Here is a 22,513-nt window from a genome sequence, read left to right on the forward strand (position 1 = left end):
TGTTTTACTGCCTCATTCTTTCGACCTTCACCCTGTCATTATTTGTCATTCCCTAGGTCTACCTAGGAGAGGCCACAGAGAGAGAAAGTAATAATTATTTGGCCACAGCAGTGAATGCCAGGGGGAACCATCCTCTCCGGGGGGAGGGATGGAGTGGAGGTGAGAAGGGCACTGCAGAGCTGTGGGCCTGCAGACAATGATGCCGTGGGCGAGGCAGGCCCTCTCCTCTCCTTTACTTCATCCTCAGCTCCTGGAAGTCTGGTGCGCCACGCAGGGGTGTGCAGTCAATGCCTGACAGGTTCTAGCCCAGGTCCGCCTCTCACAGCTCTGGGACCTTACCAAAAACCAAAACCAAAAGCCAAAGCAGCTGCCACTGAGTCAATTCCAACTCACGGCAACTCCATGTGTCAGAACAGAACCGTGCTCCACAGGGTTTTCAGTGGCTGATTTTTCAGAAGTAGATTGCCAGGCCGTTCTTCTGAGGTGCTTCTGGGTGGACTCACACCTCCAACCTTTAGGTTAGCAGCTGGCAGTGTTAACCACTGGACCACCCAGGACTTTCGGCATGTCTTTCTCTGCTTGGGCCCACATTTCCCTGTGTCTGTCAGTTGAGGGGAATGGACTGGTGATGCTGAGATCTACTTAGCTTTACATCCAAAGCCTAAGACACACTGAACGGCACTGGCCTGAACGTTCAGCCTTTGGGGCTGGGGTCAGCAAACCATGGCCTGCAGACCAAATCTGGCCTGTGCCTGTTTCTGTACGGCCCACAAGCTAAGAATGGTTTTACAGTTTCAAAGTTATTATCAAAATTAAAATCAAAAGAATAATATTTCATGGTACATGAAACTTCTATGAAATTCAAATTTCAGTATCCATAAATCATGTAATTTATAGTAAGTTATATATAATTATACATTTATATAACAATATATGAATAATAATGTTTTGTTTACGTATTATCTGTGGTCCTGGTGGCACAGGTTAAGAGCTTGGCTGCTAACTGAAAGGCCTGCAGTTCGAATGCACCAGGCACTCCTTGGAAACCCTGTGGGGCAGTTCTAGCCTATCCTATAGGGTCGCTATGAGTTGCAATACACTCGACGACAACGGGTTTTTAACAGGTACGGCTGTTTCAAGCTACAAAAACATAGTTGTATAGAGAAAATATAAACTGCAAAGCCGAAGATATTTACTCTCTGGCCATTTGCAGAAGAAGCCTGCCAGCCTCTGGTTTAGAGGAGGAATGGCAGCCTTTGTGACATCCACCGTCCACACTAAGCGGACCTGCTGGAAATGACGCCGTGTGACTGGGAAGCGGTGTGGCCTGTTGCTTCCAGAGGCTCGCACTGCTTTGCTCTGGTAAAACTGCACTTCAGAAAGGCCACCCCTGAGAAAGGAGTGGGGATGGAGGGCCCCGGGAGGAAGGAAAGACAGCAAGTCCTCCACAGCTGCCCTGCCCAAAGGGTGAAGAATGACCGAGGACAGAAAGGGCTTCAGTGGAGCCCTTTGGGCTGGAAAGCTGGCCTAGGCCTCGGCCATCCAGGGCCTTCATGGGGAAAGGTCATGGTCACCATGGTGCACCCTTCCTTCCAAGTCTTGAGAAGCAGGGGTGTCCACACAGAACAACACCAGGCAGGGAAGGGATCAATTCTGTGTGTGGTTATAGATCCTACAGACATAGACACACACCACATACTAGACAACCGGGTGGGAAGGGTTTCTCCTGGAAAGAACCAGGTCCCTTAGCGGCCTTTCCATAAGCAGACACATCCCGTGGGCCCTTCCACTGGCCCCCAGTGACAGAGACGGTCTCAGGGGTGGGTACCTGAAGGGTGACGTTGAGGCGCTGGAAACGACACTCCAGGTCATCTAGCTGGACGAAGCTGGATGTGTCCACAGACTCGCCATATACAAACGAGGTTGGAGACATGAGTCTGAAAGAGGAAAGCAAGACATGGTCATCCCAACACAAGACCAAGCACCCACGGCCCCTGCTGTCCTGAGAGCTCCAACGTCTGTGCCTACTTAATACTAAAGCTGGGTCCCCCCAACGTCTTCTACCAAATGCCTCCCCTGTGGGAGCCGTTGCTATTTTTCTCCTCATGAACAGTCGTACATAGGGTATGTTACACACAGGGTTGCTGTAAGTCGGAACTGACTTGACAGCACCTGACAGCAACAACTAACGGTCATGGCAGACCTATATCTTCTAAACACACTCTTCCAGCAATGTCATCTCGCTTCAGGGAAAATCGATAAGCAACGTTTACGTGTAGGTGCCAGGATTACATTTCTAAAATGAGGAAGCAGATGACAGCAGCTTCCATTCCTGTTTTTTTTTTTTTAATGGATTATAAAATTATACATTTTCTATTTTCTCCTTTGAAAAACATTCTGTTAATCAAGAAAGAATACGGCAAGATTTTAAGAAATTAATGTTAAGTGGATGGTATATTTGGCATTCTAAAACCTGCTCTGTGACAAATTCCTTAAAACAAACCTTAATTTTGTCATTCTTTCAAGGTTACTAGAAACTAGTTATTTAAAAGTTGAGCCAGTTCAACGGTAGTGTTTTTCTTCAGGTTTCAAACAGTGGAAACGTAAGCCAGTTACCACAGAGATGCCTCTGCCCCATGGCAACCCCACGTGTGTCAGAGCAGAACTGTGCTCCGTAGGGTTTTCGACGGGTGACTTTTTTGGAAGTAGATTGCCAGGCCTTTCTTCCAAGGTGCCTCTGGGTGGACTTGAACCTCCAACCTTTTGGTTAGCAGCCAAGTACATTAATTGTTTGCATCACCCAGGGACTCCAGGGGATACATAAGAGGTGATTAAGATTAAAGATCGGCGTTCGGTAACATTTTCAGAGCTGCTTGTGTGAACAAACCACAAGGGAAGAGACAAAACCCAGACCTGCCCAAACTCCCCGACAAATAACTGCATTTAGAGAAGATCCTAGGAGCTCTGGTGGGGCAGTGATGAAAAGCTCGGCTGCTAACCAAAAGGTCGGCAGCTTGAATCCACCAGTTGCTCCTCGGAGACACTATGGGGCAGTTCTGCTCTGTCCTATAGGGTCCCTAGGAGTTGGAATCGATTGATGGCAATTATTTGTTTTTTTTGGCTAGAAGCTGCTTACTTGCCTAAACACAACCATGTAAGACATTGGTGCCGAGTCTGAATGGACAGCAATTCATCTCTTTTCAATTTAAGTGCGTTATTTTAGAAACACAGGGAGGTTTCTAGCCTCATTAGATGGCAAGAACTGGTTCTCTGGGATGCGGCCTGAGTTCGAGGTTCCTGGAAGGATCAGCAGCTAACTTGTTTAATGGTGGCTTCACTGGGGGCTGTTAACACCTCGCGGTGAGGCATCTCTCCCAAGGACAGACAACATGATCAAGGGGGCAGGTGTTTTCTCTTTTGTCCCCAAGGACAGGGCTTGGTTCGGGGCTTATTTTCATTATGTCTCTGATTAGACAAGTAAATAAACTATATGGTTAAAAACAGAGCTGTGAGCAGAGGCAAATACAGGCCAATTTACAAATAGCTTCACCGGGGCCTCCTGTCTGAAGAACAGGATGAAAAATGCAGAGAGTTCAGAAGCAGGAACACCCAGACCCAGGCTGCCGGCTCCCACGAGCGCAGCCAGCACAGGGTGGCTCATCTGCCTGCCAGGTGCTAACGTTTCCACGGCTTGCCAAGGCCGGGACCCAGCAGCACTTGAAAACTGAAAAATGAGCACCGGTGAACCTCTAGAAAGTTCAGCTTGCATTTGGGGACAGGGTTCAATGGGTCCTCATTTGATCTAAACTAATTGTGCAAATCCTTTTTCCTCCATCAACAAGGTATGTGCTCTGTTTTCTGAAGCTGGAAGCGGGGGCCGCATTCTCATTTCTCCAGGCCCGGGCTTTGGCTGAAAGCCGACACGGGTGGTTTTAGGTCCCCGCAGACCACACAGCTGCTTTCCAACCATGCCAGCAGCCCTGCGTGGTCACGGACCTCCCAGGGCAGACGGCCTGGCTGTCATGGTTGTTGCCTGCCCACTCCAGACAGCACAGACTTTATGCAGAGCTACCTCTGCTGAAGGGGTTAACAGAAACTCCAGCCCAGGGCCAGGGCTGCCTGCCTGAGGGTAAAGCTCATCAGCTAGGCGAGAGCCCTCCGGTAAGCCAAGGCCTGAGCACATCTGGCTGGAACCTCTGGCCCAGCAGCTTTGGGCTGAGATCTTAACCCCAGGAACCATGTTGCCTGCTACCACACGGCATCCTGGAGGGGCGGGGTAGGGGATGCAGGTATACGAAGGTGTATACAATGTTCAAAGGCTTATGGGGCTTACGATTGTCATCAAACTTCCTGTGGTACCCACTGGGTGGGTGGGAGCTGGGAAAGAGGAGAAACAAGGAGGGAGAAGGGTGCAACCACTACAGCTCAAGCTGCGTCCCCCTTTTCAAGGCTGGGAAGAAGGGGAGTAGGCGGGGCAGTGACCCCGGGCCACACAGGCAAACACAGGAAGCACACATTTCCACCAGAGGGCACCCTGCATTCTGGCAACCCAGGAATGGGCTACTCACCCCGTGATGGACGTGTCCACTTCGTGCATAAGCGGCACCGTCAGCGAGAGGGCGTTGTCGTGCAGAGACTCGGAGCGCTCCACGTTGCCACTGTGAGGGGAGAGAGCAATGACCACCGGCCAGCACGAGCCCGCTGGGCGACAGCGGCTGCCTCTGCTCAGCACTAAGGCAAATCTCCACATTCCTGGAGAGCGGTCTCTGCCCCTTATTTATCCCCAGCTCTGTTTCCAGGTCCCCGCACACAGCCGCAGCAGGCATGCCACTGTCTGTGTTCTGTTCACAGAGATGTGAACGCACGTAGTTTATTTAGGAGGAGATCCCAGGAAACGCCAGGAGGGGAACGGAGAGGTGAGAGAAGGCAGGGAAAGAGACCGTAAAGGGAAGTTGGGGGATTGGTGGTTCAGTGGTGCAGCCCTCGCCTTCCATGCGGAGACCCGGATTCGATTCCCGACCAATGAACCTCATGCATAGCGATGACCATTCTCGTCAGTGGAGGCTTGTGCGGTGCTGAGCAGGTTTCAGCAGAGCTTCCAACTAAGAGAGACTAGGAAGAAAGGCCTGGCGACCTACGTCTGGAAATCAGCCAATGAAAACCCTATGGATTACAACGGTCTCATCTGTAAGCCATCGTGGAGATGGTGTAGGACTGGGCAGTGTTTCGTTTTGTTGTGCGCGGGGTCGATGTGAGTCGGGGCTGACCTGATGGCAGCTGACGGCAATAACAACGACAAATCCAGGAGGTTAGTGCTGTGGCCGCTGGGGCTCAGTCTTGGTGGGGCACTCTGGGCAGCAGTGTGAGTGGGTCTTTACTCATGGGCTCCTGAGACCTGCTGCTGCTGGTGGTAGTGGGGGTACTAGCTCCCTGGCACATTTGCCCTGCCCTCTGTCCACAGGTTAAGACCTCGGCTGCTATCCAAAAAGTCAGCAGTTTGAATCCACCAGCCGCTCCCTGGAAACCCTATGGGGCAGTTCTACCCTGTCCTATAGGGTCGATGAGAGTCAGAATCAACTCGATGGGGATGGGGTATGCTCACAGGCGGGTGGGCTCTGACCAGAGGAAGCTTCCGCAGAGTTGCTGGTACTAGAAGTTAGAAGCTGTCCAGTAAGAGTGTGGGAATGCTGAGTGCTGGGGGTTCTGGGCGGGCAGTGCCAGTGCAAGCCACTTCTGTAAACGCTGTTCCCCAGGTAAATGGACAGGCGGGGTGAAGGCACCACAGCCAGGAAGGTGTATGCGGGACCTGAGCAGCTACTTCCCCCTGAGACATCACTCATCATCCACAGAGAGCTAAGCCACACTGCCCTGATAAATATCAGAGGCGCTCTTGCTACAGGCTTCTGGCTGTAGCATACCCACATCCGGGTACCACTCTCGGGAGTAAGCACAGATGGAGACTTTGTGCGGTCATTCTAGGAAGGAATGCAAAGGACCTGCTGTTGCTGCGTGGCTACCATGTGCCAGCGGTCAGCTGTGCAGTTTACGGCATCACCTCACCTAGTCCTCAGAGTGACCCCAGGAGGGAGGGAGATTACCCACCTTTGACAGGTAAGGAATAGCTCTGACAGGTTAGGAAACTTGTCTGCAGGCCCCACCACAAGCCCTACAGAGCTCAGATTCCAACCCAACTCGGTTGACTCCCAGACCAGAGTTCTTTCCACTGTGATTTGTACCCCTGATACCAGACGGGCGGTGGTGGGGGGAGGCATAGGAAGCAAGACAGAGACACACACACATACAACACACACACACAGAACCTAACTTCTCTTTTCTTGACTGTTTTATTAAATTTCAAAGATCAATTGTGATTATATTCCAGGAAAAGGAACTCTTCCCAGTGCCCCGGCAAGAGTCTGGGTTGTAGGTGTCTGTCCTTGAACCCGGCACTTACGGCTGGGGCCACCACACGGAGTGAACGTGGAATCCCAGTCGAGAGCTGAGTTCGCCCTCCAGGAGTGGAACCCCAGAGTCCAGCAGACCCACTGAGGTTTGGGCAGGCTTATGCTGGCCTCTCCCCCGCAGCACTCCCTGACCCTCTGCTGGGTCCTGGTCTGGTCCCGGCCCTTACTCGGCCCCACCCCACTGCCTTCCTCCCCTTCCAACAAGTGCTGAGTGGTCACGACACTTAAATAGCACTCACCTCCCTCCCCCACCATTGTCCTGGAACAATGGTGCTCTGTGACTGACCCCACAGGGCCACAGTGCCGCCCGGCTCCACATCTGCCTTCCGCCTACCGGGTGACATCACTCACACAACGGGCAGCCACAGTTTGCAGAGGCAGCGGGAACAGGTGCTCACACAGCAAAACTGCCTTGCCCTTCCTTTCCCGGGGACAATAAAAGCCTCAGAATCACTGCAACGGGCAAGGCTCAGGCCAGCACATCCCCTGCTGCTGGGACGGCACCTCCCTGCCCACTCCCTTCCCCGCCCCAGCATCCTGCCAGGTCTGAGTAATTGGTTCCTTCCATTTGTCCAGCCACCTGTGGCCAGTGGCAGCTCAGGTCCAACAGCCTCATCTGTCATCAGGGTGACTGCTTATCTTAATTATCTAGTGCTGCTATAACGGAGCCACCATATGTGGGTGGCTTTAACAAAGAGGAAGTTATTCTCTCAGTCTAGGAGGCTAGAAATCAAAATTCAGGGCATCAGCTCCAAAGGAAGGCTTTCTCTCTCTGTCGGCTCTGGGGGAAGGTCCTTGTCATCAATCTGGCCCTGGTCTCGGAACTTCTTAGCACGGGAACTCCAGGTCCAAAGGACATGCTCCACCCCAACTCTTCCTTCTTGGTGGTATGAAGTCCCCATGTCTCTCTGCTCCCTTCTCTCTTTTATATCTCAAAAGAGATTGACTCAAGATACAGCCTAATCCTGTAGATTGAGTCCTTTCTCATTAACATCACTGCCTCTAATCCTGCCTCATTAACATCGCAGAGGTAGGATTTACAACACAGAGGATAATTACATCATATCACAAAATGGTGGACAAACACACACTACCAGGAATCATGGCCTAGCCAAGTTGACATGCATTCTTGGGGGACACAATAGAATCCATGCCACTGCTCCAGACTGAGCTAAACTGAAAAGAGAGACAAAGAGGCCAAGCACCCAAAGGGTCCCCATCTCTGTGTGCTCATGAGTTGGGAGGCTCGCCCGTGCTCTGCAAAGCCAGGGTGGGAAGGCCAGCTCAGGGCAACTGTTTAGTCTCAACTTTGTCTTCCTAAACCCACAAGTAGGCAGGAGCCCTGCCTGACGGTCCACTGATGGTCCCCACCAAAGGGTGGTGATAGGAAGAAAGGAAAGATTAACTGTGGCTTTCAAGACAATGAGCTTCAGGGATCCTCCCTTCCTAGCAGGGAGTCAAGGCCCTGGGTGCCCTCAGGGGCAAAGAGGCAGGATTTTCATCACAGTCTGGAAAGACACGAGTGCCTGAAGTATTCTGCTGTGAGTTTGACAGATAACATGGCTTCCTTAACGTTGGCGATTCACGGAATTAGAAGGTTCCGATATTTACTTATTTATACTGGGAGCCCCTGATACCATGTAGCAATATTAGAGTGCGTAAGAAGATTTTCTTGAATTTAGTGACTTATTGGCATCTACTTACATGCCTGGTACTTAGCACTGTGGCTGGGAAATACTATGTGTTTTAATAGATGTTTAAGGAGCCATGAAGGTGCAGTGGTTAAAATGCTCAGCCGCCAAACGGAAGGTCAGTGGTTCGAATCCTCCAGCCGCTCAATGGGAGAAAGATGTGGCAGTCTGCTTCTGTAAAGATTACAGCCTTGGAAACCCCATGGGGCAGTCTACTCTGTTCTATGGGGTCCTGTCATGGATTGAAATAAGTCTTCCCAAAAATGTGTGTATCAACTTGGTTAGGCCATGATTCCCAGTATTGTATGGTTACCCTCCACTTCATGATTGTAATTTTATGTTGCGAGGATTAGGGTGGGATTGTAACACAACCATTACTCAGGTCACCTCCCTGATCCAATGTAAAGGGAGTTTCCTTGGGGTGTAGCCTGCACCACCTTTTATTTCTCAAGAGATAAAAGAAAAGGGAAGCAAGCAGAGAGTTGGGGACCTCATACCATCAAGAAAGCAGCACCAGGAGCAGAGCGCATCCTTTTGACCTGGATCCCTGTGCCTGAGAAGCTCCTCGACCAGGGAAGATTGAGGACAAAGACCTTCCTCTAGAGCCGACAGAGAGAGAAAGTCTTCCCCTGGAGCTGACGCCCTGAACTGGGTTGGTTTGGTAGGAGATACTTGGAGTCTCTGGGTAGTGCACTTGGCTACTAACTGAAAGGTCGGCAATTCAAATCCACCCAGGGGTCCCTCAGAAGAAAGGCCGGTGGTTTGCTTTTGAAAGCTCACAGCCATTGAAGACTCCCATGGAGCACAGTTCTACTCTGCGACACACAGGGACACCGTGAGTTGGAATCGACTTGATAGCAACCGGTTCTGGTTAACATATTGATTGAGTGAAAACGTACCCAGCCCAGAGAAAAAGATGATACGGAGTGGTTCCCAGCTTTGGCTACTCATTAAAATCACCTGATGAGCTCTTAAAAGAATCCCCAACTGGGGGGTCTCACTCCAGAGCCACAGAATCTCTGGGGGAGGAGAGGAGACCAGGCATCAGTAGTTCCTAGAGCTCCCCACGCAGTTCCAGTGTGCCTCCAAGACCAGAGGACCAAGGTCCGTGGACACGTCATTTTAACAAGCGAAGCTTTCCCTGGTTTTCGGCTTTCCCTTCCTCTCTGACACCTCTGATTAGCCCTGAATGGGCTTGGGAAGCAGTAAGAGTTTCCACCCTTGACAAGGAAAGTCCCTTTTGTGTCACGTTTCTGCCAAATGCTAATGGCAAGGAACACTGGCTGCCCCAAGTGTTGAGAGACCAAGAGCCAAAAGAAAATATTGCCGTCAAGTTGATTCCGACTCATAGCGACCCTACAGGACAGAGAACTGCCCCAGAGGGTTTTCAAGGAGCAGCTGGTGGATTCAAACTGCAGACCTTTTGATTAGCAGTCGTAGCTCGCAGCCACAAGGAAGCACGTTAATGAATCTGCCAAGCAACAGTAATTTTTCTGTGGCTCCAAGAAGCAGCAGGAAATGAGAATTTCCAGGTCTGAGCAGGTATCTGCCTCCTGTTATTAAATTCAGCAGTCCCATGCTCTGCAGTCTGTGGTCAGGGTGTTCAACTGTGCCAATGGCTCCCCTCGGCCTTTGTTCGGACATTTTAAGGCTACCTTCGTCCCTGTGGCCCAGCCTAGTCTCCTCTTTGGGCCTCACCTTCCACTGTCCTTATATGTCCCCCACGGTTCCTCTGAGATGGCTCAGGATTCCCCAACTCACTCCAACACCTGCCACCCTCAGGGTGTGACAGGGCACGTTCTTGCCGCCATGTTATTGCTACGTTTCTTCAGACTGAAAACAGACGCCTCACATGAGGATCTTTTCATGGCACTTGCCATCAAGCCCTTCTGGAGTCCATCAACAGGAATTATCGTTTCCAAATAAAAATTTAAATAAAACGGTTGCCCAGGGTATCCAAACACCACTCCAATCAACGTGTGTGCCTTTCCACTCAGAAGCCTGGGTGGTGCTGCAAGTGGTTTGCTGGACTGCTAGCCCAGAGGCTGGCGGTTCAAACTCGCCCAGCGGCTCCATGGAAGAAATGTCTGCTAATCTGCCTCTGTAAAGACCGCGACCGAGAAAACCTTACGGAGTGGTTTTACTTTGGAACACATGGGGCCGCTGAGAGCTAGGGGCCCACTTGTTGGCCGCCAACAACAACAACAACAACAATAACAATAACATCTTCCTATCCAGTCACCTAAGTACCTCTCTCTCCATCCCAGCTGTCAGCCAAGTGCTACCTAAAGTCCTTTCAAGGAGCTCACAGGTTCTGGCTTGAGGAGGCCTCTCATAACTCCTCAAAGGCCCTCCCAGGCCCTCCCAGCCAAACTGGAGAGAGGCAGACACACACTCCTGAAGGGGCAAGTGCTGCCCCCTTCCGTGATTATTCATCCACTCGGCTTCCACGACAAGATCTCTCGAGGGGCCTCTGCCAGCAGGCCTGGCTGGGCCCTCAGGCTGACGGTACCTCCTCATCCACTGAGGAAGGTACCAGCATGCCCAGAGAACACTGGCCCTGCCTGACAACCCACAGAGGACATTTGTATGATCTGGGAAACATGATGAAGCAGGAGCTAACTAGCCGTGTGACCTGTGTGACCCTGGCTGAGAGTCCTCTCTCTCAGGTGAGACCTGTCTCTCCTGGACTGCATGACTCCTCAGTCCCTCCCAGCTCTGTCTGAAGCAGTGGCTTATACAACCAGGAGAAGACAACCACTATCCCTAAAGATCTGATTCTACCCAGTGGTTCCAGCTTTGTTACTGAAGAACCTTTTTCTTTCTCCTCAGAGTCTTGGGGACCATCAAAAGCAGGACCAGGCAAAGTCTTTAAAATGAAAAACAACCTCTCCCTTACCTCTGAGCAGTAACGATGAATGTAAGGACATCCTCTTCTCCAGACAGGTGGCTTGTATCAAAGATCACGCTGAATTCATACTAGGGAAGGAGAAAGTGGTGGTCAGTGTCAGGCGGCTTGCCAAGCTCTAGTTGTGCTGGTTGGGATCTTCTGGAGTTTATTACCTCTGAAAGCTCATGCTCATGACAGCCTTTAACTTTTGCATATATCTTTCTGATTGTCAGGCCAGAGGCACAGCTTTAACACTAAATCCAAGCCCAAAACACACTCTGGCCACAAGCTGTCCTTTCCAACCTCTGAGCTCTCTTTAGGAAGGGATGCCTTGTTCTCTCTAAACCAGGACTGTCTACATTTCACATGGGGTCACCATGAGTCTGCACCCACTTGACGGCACGCTGGTTTCATTTTTTGGTTTTGGTCTAAATTTCACTCACACATCGTCTTCCCAATTTTATGCCACACCTGCACATCTGATCACCTTTGATATTATTTACCTCATACTTTTATTGCTTCACTCATTTAAATATTTTAAGAGGGAATTTTATATCACCACCATAGAAAGGATCCAAGGTGACCTGTCATAGAAAGAAGGCTGCCGTGAAAATGAACATAATGAAAGCCAAGTAAAGCTGGAGCCTGCTGCCCTACTGAAGGCTCTGAGCCCAAAGTCTACTCATCGTTGTTAAAAAGGGAGATTATAAAGTGACAGGGAGGTGTTAAAGACATGCTAGCACTGTGAGAGGCTTTCTCCTACATGTGGTGAGGACTAAAAGAGTGTTGGAAAGCCAATAATTTTCTCACTCACTATCAGAGTCAATGTCGTTTAGTGCTGGGTCCACGTATCACCTAAAATAATCTCATGGACCACCCAAAGTCATCTCAGGCACCCTGAGCATTCCGTGATTTGGGGAACATCGGTGTTGGCGCAGTGGTTAAGTGTTTGGCTGCTCACCAAAAAGTCAGCAGTTTGAATCCACCATCCGCTCCTTGGAAACCCTATGGGGCAGGTCTGCTCTGTCCTATAGGGTCATTATGAGTCAGAATCGACTCAACGGCAATGGTGTTTTTTTTTGTGTGTGTGGCTGTGGGCAAAAGGCTTTCATCATGCTGATAAAAGACTATATGCATGCCAGGCACTTGTGGGACTGTAGGACCACCTCTTGGCTAGGGGTTACAGTACCAGGCTCTACCACAAACTGGGTGATCTTGGCTAAGACAATTAACCTCTTTGAGTTTTGATACAAAGAAGAGGCTGGACAAGATGGTTCCTAAATTCCATCAAGCTCCGAGAGTCCATGCCATATTTAATATCGAAATACGTGGGTTCCATTATGACCAATTCTAGGTGATAATCTAATTTTGCAACTGAAGTCTCCTGAAAGTAATGGGGCATCTACAGTGGACTTTGGATATCCCTTTCTAGGCAGAGGAAACCCTGGTGGCACAGTGGTTAAGAGCTATATCTGCTAACCTATAGGTCGGCAGTTTGAATCCACCAGGTGCTCCTTGGAAACCCTTTGGGGCAGTTCTCCTCTGTCCTATAGGGTCGCTACGAGTCACAATCAACTTGATGGCAACAGGTTTTTTCTAGACAGAAATTTCTTTTGCAGTGGGACATGTCAGCTTACAGAGAGCATGAAGACAGGGTGAGAGGGCACAAAGGAAGGGAAACTCAAGGGCCTTATCCCAGCAGAAAGTAAGAACCAAGCAGGAAGCCTGATTTATTATTATTTTTTTTAAAGGTCAAGATCAGAAGCAAAAGACTGGCGTGAAAACCAAAATCAAAGACGGAGGCTGGGAGAACAGTTCAGAAACTGGGTGGGCTCGCTTGAGAGGCTGAAACACACCACCAACCAAAGAAAGCCCATGGTGTGGTCATGAGGCTTAGCAGGTGGGCTGTAGCCTGATACACCATCAGGTCTGAGGAGGGCAAGCCAGGCTGTAGACATAGGAAGCTCCTATGGCTTTCTCCAGGGACTTCCCCTCCCCTCCTCAGGGTTACTCTTACTTCAGGTCCTAACATCTGCAGGTGGGAGGAATTAGTGGTGCCAACTGGCTAGAAAAAACTGGTGGGGTGCGAAGGACCTTCTCTGACATTTGTACTTCTACCACCTCTATGGCCGCTTTGGGCGGTACTGACTTTCGGCAAAATTTAACGTTCCCCTAGAGACAGCAAGACATACCTCAGGTTTGATTTGTGATGTGGGCTAGACCTTACCACAAAACGGCAACTATGAAAGTTTTTCAATTAAGTCTATTTTGTGTGATTCAAAAGATTTCAATGAAATCTGTCCATGGGGTGACATGTATTTCACTACAAGCTATGGTATCCACCATTCGGGGTCTTCCTCCTTCACCCCTTCCTCACCCTACCTGGAGTCTAAAGGGACTGGGCCTCTACTCTGCCAGCTATTTATAATCCATTTTCTTTTCTTGTTTTCATTTTTTTATTTTATTTTATTGTGGTTTAGGTGAAAGTTTACAGAGCAAACTAGTTTCTCATTAAACAATTAACACACATACTGTTCTGTAACATTGGTTGTCAACCCCGAACCATGTCAACATTCTCCCCTTCTCGACCCTGGGTTCCCCATTTCCATTTGTCCAGCTTTCCTGTCCCCTCTTGCCTTCTTGTCCTTGCCCCTGGGCTGGTGTGCCCATTAAGTCTCGTATACATGGTTGAACTATGTGTATTATTGTTTTATAGGCCTGTCTAATCTTTGGCTGAAGGGTGAGCTTCAGGAGTGACTTCAGTACTGAGTTAAAAGGGTGTCCAGGGGCCATACTCTTGGGGTTTCTCCAGTCTCTGTTAGGCCAGTAGGTCTGGTCTTTTTTTTGTGAATTTGAGTTTTGTTCTACATTTATCTCCAGCTCTGTCTGGTACCCTCTATTGTGATCCCTGTCAGAGCAGTCAGTGGTGGTAGCCGGGCACTATCTAGTTGTGCTGGAGTCAGTCTGGTGGAGGCTGTGGTAGTTGTGGTCCATTAGTGTGATCCATTTCTGAGAGCAGCCACTTCTTGAGGCTTTACCTTTCCTGGGGCAGAGGGGTAAATGTGGACAGGATGAGGAAGGAAGCCAGAAATAGGCTGAGGGGTCATGCATGCGACGGCCATCATAGTTTGGAGCCGGTACACCCTTCAAGGAATTTGTTAAGAAATGGGCAAGCCTTCGTTCTCATGAGAATGTTCTTACAATTGGTTTACAAAACAGCTGCCGTGTACTGGGGCCAATAAGCCTTAGAGATGAAGATGGTCTGCTTCTATGATACAGGCAGGAGACAGGACGTAAGCTTTCATTTTCTGGAGGAAGAAGGTAGTAAAGGAGTATGCAACTTCCTTCAAATCATAGCAGAGAAAATGGCTTCCATTTCAAAAGGCAGACTTGGTCTTTCAGAGTTTAGCTTTGCCTCCCAAAAATCATGTCTTCTACATATCTTTGCATCTCCCCAGAATGTTGGCATGTCTGGATATGCCATACTGTATTATTGTTTGAGCTTAGAAACTTTGGCCCTTTATAATCACAAAAGTGACTAATTTTTTTTTAATGACTACAATTATTTATGTTGTGAGACTTTTGAGAGGTCTCATGGCTCTCAGACACCCTTTTAACTCAGTATTGAAGTCATTCTTGAGGTTCACACTTCAGCCAAAGATTAGACAGGCCCCTAAAACAAAATGAGACCAAATGGGCACACCGGCCCAGGGGCAAGAACGAGAAGGCCGGAGGGGACAGGGAAGCTGGTAACGGGGAACCCAAGGTCGGGAAGGGGAGAGTATTGACATGTCGTGGGGTTGTCAGCCAATGTCACAAAACAATATGCATATTAATTGTTTAATGAGAAACTAGTTTGCTGTATAAACCTTAATCTAAAGTACAAGAAAAAAAAGAACAAAAAAAAAAGAATTTTTAGAGGTCTCTTCATAAAATTACAAGTACCCAGCAGAGTAACAGAGTCAGGACTCCAGGACATTAGCCCACAAGATATCTCCTCCACTGCCTTGGAGACTGAAAGTGGCATGGCAAGTTCCAGAATGAAAGATTTTGGAGAGGCCAAGCAGATGCTGCCTGACCAAGTGCAAGAGCCACGGTAACTGTGGTCCCTCTGGAGTATAAAAACTCTGGCGTATTTGGCGGTGGACAGGAGGGCGCCGATCCCACCAAGGCCCCAGCTGTTGTGTGAGGAAGCCTAGGGGGAGGCAGCTGTGGAGTCAGTGGCCAGTGGGATGGGCTGGGGGCTGGTGCCAAGGAAGTGCCCTATCTCGGCCCCTTACCTTTGACTTCGACCTCATGAAAGGAAATCCCACACTGCACTTGAGGAAGTCCGGTTCCAGCAGCTCACAGGAAATGCCCATCTCCTCCTGAAAGAGAAAAGCATCAACAGATGGGCTGGCTGCATGGGACACGGGAGCAAAGTGGCCTCAGTGAGGCCATCGCAGGCCTCCCTTAGGGCAGTTGCCAGTCAACAGCCAGTGTCACTGTGACGGGAGAAGAAGCCTCCTGACCAGGCCGAGTCCCCATCATCCTCTGCTGCCCAGTCTCCTTTACAGGTTCCCTGGGAAGACAGGTGCAGCAGACAAGGTCCAGCAAAGCCACTCCTCATTCTCAATGAACGCTTAGGCTGCAAACCGCGGTGCTCTCCTGATGAACTGGACTGGGCCACGTGTGAGCTGGAACCTCCTAAGGCTTGGATTAAAAGGCACCCAGGTAGACTCTTTGTCCCTTTATCCTAAGCCCACACCCTAACTCTGCCTTTCAAGGTCTCACTAGTTTAGGAAAATCAAACCCTGGGAAGATCACACCAAAGGAAAGAGAAGGTTTCTTTTGACGGCCTGAGCAGCGAGGGATGAGATACTTCCGGCAAGGCAATCTTCCCAGGTTGGAGGATGGGTGCCAGGGTGGGAGGGGCTTCCCAGTGTGACATCGCAGGCTGAACGCTAAGCACACCGGCATGACAGAGGAGGGGAGAAAAGGCACAGGGAGCTGCTGTCTTCCCAAAAGGACTTGTGGCCTACAGCCACCATCAAAGGGAAGCCAGGATGCTCTTCATAACTCACAGGGTCTCTCCAAGTCCCTCACGTCAAATCAAGACTTCCAAGGAGAGAGAGTATCTTGCAGACTTTGGTGAAGAAGAAGGTACAGAACAGACGAAGTAGCACTTGCTGAGACTACCCTGTGTCCAAAACCAAAAAACCAAACCCACTGGTGTCGAGTCGATTCCGACTCATAGTGACCCTACAGGACAGAGTAGAACTGCCCCATAGGGTTTCTGAGGAGTGGCTGGTGGATTTAAACTGTCAACCTTTTGGTTAGCCACAGAGCTGTTAACCACTGCACCACCACAGCTCCAAAAGCAACGTCTTTTCTTGGCCCGTACAAGATTGAACACGTGACCTTGGCATTATTAGCACTATGCTCTAACCAGCTGAGCTAACTGACCAGTTTTGTATGTTAGACATCAAGAAAAACTGTACTTAGAAAGTAACAAGAGAAAACAACCCAAAATACAACGAAACAAAAGATATGAAATGCAGAAATACTAAAGGAAACACTCACGTATATTTTTGGCATCCAATCTTGGCAATGACTGAACTCAATGACTGTAAGTTTCCCTACAGCTCTCCCTGGTTTCAGCGTAGAGATCGAGGACCACCTGCATTGGAATCACCTTGGGACCATCTTTAAGAATGCAAATTCCTGGGCTACTCCTCAGTCATCTCTGAGTAGACAACTGAGAGGTCTCCGAGTAGATTCAGAGGGCCTGGGGCCTGGGATGAGCATTCTTAATAAACGATAAGTGATAAAATAACTGATTTTGCTGTACCATGATAATGTGAGAGCCACTGCTAGGAGCACTCCTTTCTCCAGGCCATTCAACAGGCTGCCTGACGAACCTTCTTATAACACACCTCTCCCCACCACAAACAGAATAAAGTTCAAAGGCTTCAACCTGGCACCCATTTTGGCCCACTGCACATATGTGTTACTAACCCACAAACACCTTTTGCCCAGTACCATCTCCACGCTGTTGTTTAAGCTCTCCCCATGGTCAGGAGCACCTTTCTTCACCCCTCCCTCCAAGGTTCTGCTCATATATTTTGCCCACAAACACTCATGGATGACAAGTCCATGTATATACATGGCAGCAGCCCAGGATTCAGGATGGACCCTCGCGTTGCTCAACAAACATCCACTGGGTAGCTGAGTCATATCATACACCATGTGCAGTGGTGAGGAACCAGGTCTGAAAGATGTTAGTCTCTGTCCTTAAAGAGCTCATAGCTTAGAAGGAGAAGACCTCCCAGCAGAGAAACAGACATTTACATGGCAGTGAGACCCCAAGTGTGAGGGACTGCTCTTGGAACCTAGAGGACACGCATTGGCAGTTTCCATTAAAAAAAAAAAAAAGCTAGAGAATAGCTTCTTAAATGCTGCCTCAAGACCTGCACGTCTCAAAGACTGGTACTAATGATTTATTGTGGGTGGCCTCTTACCACCATCCTCTTTCACATCTTTTTTCCCTTGGAAGCAATGCCCACAATTGGCCCAAATAGAAGCTACCTAAACCAAACCAAACCTGTTGCCGTCAAGTCAATTCCAATTCATAGTGACTGTACAGGACACAGTAGAGCTGCCCCATAGGGCTTCCAAGGAGTGGATGGTAGACTTGAACTGCTGACCTTTTGGTGAGCAGCCAAACTCTTAACCAATGCACCACAAGGGCTCCAGAGGCTACCTACATCCTAAGTAGTCAGCCCGTGGGCATCAGAGGCAGTGAGCCCAATATTAGCGTACCTCAGCTCTCAGTTTCCCTGGCACAATCCTGGTTCAGGTCTGTCATCCTGGTATAATTATTCTCAAGAGTGGTGCAAAAGGTTGGCGGTTTGAGTCCATTCAGAGGCATCTCGGAAGAAAGGTCTGGCAATTTGCTTCTGAAAGGTCGTAGCCTTAAGAACCCTTTGGAGCAGTTCTACTCTGAAACACATGGGGTCGCCATGAGCTGGAGTTGACTTGATAATGGTTTGGTATATATCAGCCAATGTCACAGAACAACTTGTACAGAAAATGTTGAATGGGAACCTAAACTACTGTGTAAACCTTCACCGAAAACACAATAAAACATTATCCAAAAAAAAAAAAAGAAGGACAGACCTTTACTTAAACTGAAAACCTCTCCTGATTTGAAAGGGATTCTTCTTAGTATGGTAATGAGCATTACAAAGGATTTGGGAACTGGGTTGGGTAATCGTGTAATATATATCGATTCTTTTTTTTTTAAATAATATTTTATTGTGTTTTCAGTGAAGGTTTATACAGCCGTTTAAGTTCCCATTCCACGTTTTCTACATAAGTTGTTCAATGACATTGGTTACTGTGATAAGTTGTGTGTCAACTTGGTTTGGCAGTTATGTAATGATATAGTTTGGCAGTTATATAATGACGTAGTTATCTTCCGTTTTGTGATATAATGTAATCACCTCCCTGATGTGATCCGATATGATCAGTCAATCAGTTGTGAGGGGAGTTTCCTTGGGCTATGGCCTACACCCAATATACATGGGCGTTCTGACGAAACTTTATGGCTTTTGCTTGCTTTGGATGTTGCATCTGGCTTGTTATCTTCTGACCTCTGGTTCTTGGGACTTGAGCCAGAAGCCTGCCATATTACCTGCCAGTCTCGGGATTCACTGGCCTCCATGGCCTGTGAGCCAGTAGTCTGCCATCTTACCTGCCGATCTTGGGATTCATCAGCACCTACAGCTACATGAGTCAGGAGAAGCCTCCAACCTGATGTCTGACTCACGGACTTGGGACTTGCCCGCCTCTATGACCACGTGAACCATTTCCTTGAGATAAATTTCTCTCTCTCTCTCTACATATATACATACACACACACACACACACACACACATATATATATACACTTCACTGGTTTTGCTTCTCTAGAGAACCACCCTAAGACAGTTACGTTCTCTGCAATGCCTGAACATTCTCATTACTTCTGTTCTGGCTGTTGTGTTTCCATTAATCTAGTTTCCTTGGCCCCATACATTCTCATCTTTGTTTTAAAGTAATCGTTGACCGTTTTGAAAGGTCTATCCTTAAAGGTCAGTTGCCCTGAAAATTTTTTAATTTTTCCATGTGTGCGCAGGAATGACTTAGACTTCAAAAGTTTACTCTGGAATCTGAGGTGACCACAGTTGACTTGGCTTTGGTTTAAGACTCCTTTTGATTATTCAAGAGCTGCTGAACTGCCTTATTTTTGCTAATTCTAAAATGCTTAGAAAATAACATCAGACTAGAATTTATTTCATTATCCCAAATCTCTCTTCCACTCTATTCAGTCAAATAAAAAATTCAAAATTCTGGTTAGTTCCGGACGGGAATAAGAAACCTTCTAGGGATGAGAGTTAAGCTACGGGTCATGACTCATGTGCGCCAGGGATGGTGCTGCAGGAAGGGATGCCACGGGTCACACTCCTGCCGCCTGGCAGTGCCAACCCTGCCCTCCCGCGGCTACTAAAGCTGCCTGCATCCTACACCTGTCTCCTACTACAGCAGTGAGTTTGAAATGAGAACGCAGGCTTTGGCAAACACTGTGATTCCCCGTGTGGATGGTGTTGGTGCTGCACCCATATCCCTCTTAATTAAGCTGGTGCAACAGCTCTCAGCTGAATGGGAGCCACTGAGCCTGGGAGGTTACAACACCCTGACTTTCACCCCAGTGTTCTGCAGCCAGTGACTGATACCAGTACAAAAGGCCACCTCCTTGGACTCAAACCAAAACCCACTGCCTTCGAGTCAATTCTGACTCATAGCAACCCTATAGGACAGAGAACTGCCCACAGGGTTTCCAAGGAGTGCCTGATGGATTTGAACTGCTGATCTTCTGGTTTAGAGCTGAACTCTTAGTCACTACGCCACCAGGGTTTCCCCTTGGACTCAAGGTGGGACCAAATGTGTGGTGCAAAGAGTCTTTCTCCAGAGCTCCTGTGGGATCAGGCCGAGCCTGACTCCAGCTGAGACCTCATCCTTGCGTGGTTCCCTCCTCTGCCCCATCCTGCTCCTCCACTCCTCTTCTCCCAAGAGCACATCCCCAATAAATTAGCTGCACAAGATTCCCATCTGGGGAACCTGACCTAAGACAGCATGCTTTACATTGTGAACCATGGAAAGTGCTGGGCCTTTGCTCCAAGTGGGAAGAGGCCAAAGAAGGGGAATACTGGGATACTTACATGCTAACGAGTCTTGTTAAAGTTGACATTCAAGAAGAGAAAACTTTCTGACTCTAGTTTCCAAAATTGCATATCTCTCCCCATCAGGGCAGCACTTGACCTCAAAGCAATGTCAGTATCCCCTTTGTTCTCCTGGTTCCCGACCATGCTCAGGGCATAACTTAAAAAACAGGGCCATTATAGAGCTACGACTCCCTTGGTCATCAGGCTGGCACCTTGTAGTCACAGAAAAGTTAAAAAAAACTGAATTCTTGGAATGTGCTGCTAAGCTGTTCCTGGGTCTAGGTAATACGTCAGTAGATGGTAATTTGGTGGGGGGCTGCCTATTACCTCTGCCAGGCATGTGGTGCCCACCAGGTATATGGGTCAGATCCCAGAAACCAGGCTTCTCCTTTGCTGTTTCTTCCAAGTCCCAATCCTTGCTTTCACTGACTTTAGCTTAGGGAATTTAACTTGAGCATTTTTGCACGGCTAATGATTGACAGACACTCAGCTGACTGGAAATGTGAACCAGTCAAAAAGCTGACTGTCTATCCATTGACCCTAGTTGCCAGATGGTGCAGACATCTGATTATTCAATCCAAATACAACACAAATCTACTACAGAATGAAAGTTAAACCTTGCTACAAAAGATGCAGGTTTTCATGAAATCAATGAAAGTGATGTTTGAAAACTGTCTAAAGCACTACAAAGCCACTGATAAGCCCGGATCTGGCTGAGTTAGGTTGGTTAACTGTTGAAGGAGTCAAAATTATCCTGGACGATAATACTTCAAGATGGTTCAGAAGATGAAAATTTAAATAAAAAAGATCAAGAGACGCCATTGGAAAGAATGCCATTGCAAAAATGACCCTTTTGTGATTGTGCAGAAAAAAAAAAGTCAACATACAAAGCAAAGGATGTTGCCTTCTGATATAGTGAGATAATTCACATCCAAAAGTTGCCCGGCCAGCATTTGATTCCTTCCTTTTTTCCAGAAATTAGTGAACTGTTATTTTAATGACGCTAATAAAACAGATAATTTTTTTCCTTGGGTCTAAGGCGTCTCTGATAATTTTAATTACAATATAAGTTCTGTTACACATAGGATAGAAAAAACGTTAAAATTTTATCATTTTTAGTTTTATTTTTCCAGTACAGTCCCAATTGAAACTTTTTAAAACATTTTTACTATGAAATTTTGGACCCCATTTTAAGAGGATTCACATAATTGGCCTTTTTCTCTGTCTCGCTTTTCCTTTGCTAACAGGGTCCTCCAATACCATAAAATGCTATCAGGTTTTTCCCTGGAGTTTGTGGGTAGAAAATTTAAAAATTTTCTACCAGCACACATTACTCTCACAATCAAGAAAACATAAATTAACATCTGTTAAAAACACAATGATGAAAAGCATATCTGGTCTGCCCTTTTGCCTCTGTTATTCTCAGGGCCTGGCACCAAGCCTGCACTTAGTAGCTACTGAGTTTGCATTTATTAAATAAACGGGCCTTGGCTCGTGGGGGATTCGGATGAAAAGACTTCGAGAAGAAACTCATTTGCTGGTCTGCCTGGCAGGGGAGATGCTTGAGTTGGCAAAGTCCCTCTCTTTTCCAGACATACCTTGGCTGGCCCAGCCCGGGAGCTTGGCTGGTGAAGCCAAACCCCAGCCCCGTTTGTAATGTGCAGTGGCTGGCAGCAAGAATCAGATAACGAAGTGAGCAAGCCTCTTTGGTCTCCAGGTCCTTCCTCCCAATCACTTAGCATTTGATTTTTTTTTTTTTAAGATGCGATAAAAATATATACAACCCAACAACTGCCATTTCAACATTTTTTACGTGTACATTTCAGGGACATTAATTGCATTCATCATGGGATGCAACCATCACCACACTCTGTTTCCAAATTTTTCCATCGCCCTTAACAGAAGCTCAGTGCCCCCTAGGCAATGACTCCCCCAAGCCCTTTCCCTCCTGGCCCTGGTAATCACTGATGAACTTTGGTCTCTATGTATTTGCCTGTTCTAGGTATTTCATGTAAGTGAGATCGTTTAGAATTTAATTAAATCAGTTGCCGTCGAGTTGAGCCTGACTTATGGGACCCCACATGTGTCAGGGTACAACTGCACTCTATAGGGTCTTCAACAGCTGATTTTTCAGTAGTAGTTCACCAGGCCTTTCTTTCAAGGCTCCTCTCGGTGGACTTGAACCCTCAACCTTCTGGTTAGTAGCTGGGTGCATTAGCTGTT

The 22,513-nt window shown here is 48.2% G+C and overlaps 1 protein-coding gene across 1 annotated transcript in view; it reads right to left on the minus strand.

The window, feature by feature from the left end:
• The window catches only part of ITGA9 (integrin subunit alpha 9), a 393,719-nt gene that overhangs the window by 74,249 nt on the left and 296,957 nt on the right, over positions 1-22,513 (minus strand). The window contains exons 19-22 of the mRNA XM_049870897.1: positions 15,326-15,412; positions 11,055-11,134; positions 4,569-4,658; positions 1,829-1,937 (exon numbers count right to left, since the gene is read on the minus strand). Coding sequence (XP_049726854.1) covers positions 1,829-1,937; positions 4,569-4,658; positions 11,055-11,134; positions 15,326-15,412 — 366 coding nt within the window. The remainder of the gene's footprint in view (positions 1-1,828; positions 1,938-4,568; positions 4,659-11,054; positions 11,135-15,325; positions 15,413-22,513) is intronic.

The sequence above is a fragment of the Elephas maximus genome, chromosome 27, assembly GCF_024166365.1.
Source record: "Elephas maximus indicus isolate mEleMax1 chromosome 27, mEleMax1 primary haplotype, whole genome shotgun sequence".
In the NCBI taxonomy this organism is placed as follows: Eukaryota; Metazoa; Chordata; class Mammalia; order Proboscidea; family Elephantidae; genus Elephas; species Elephas maximus.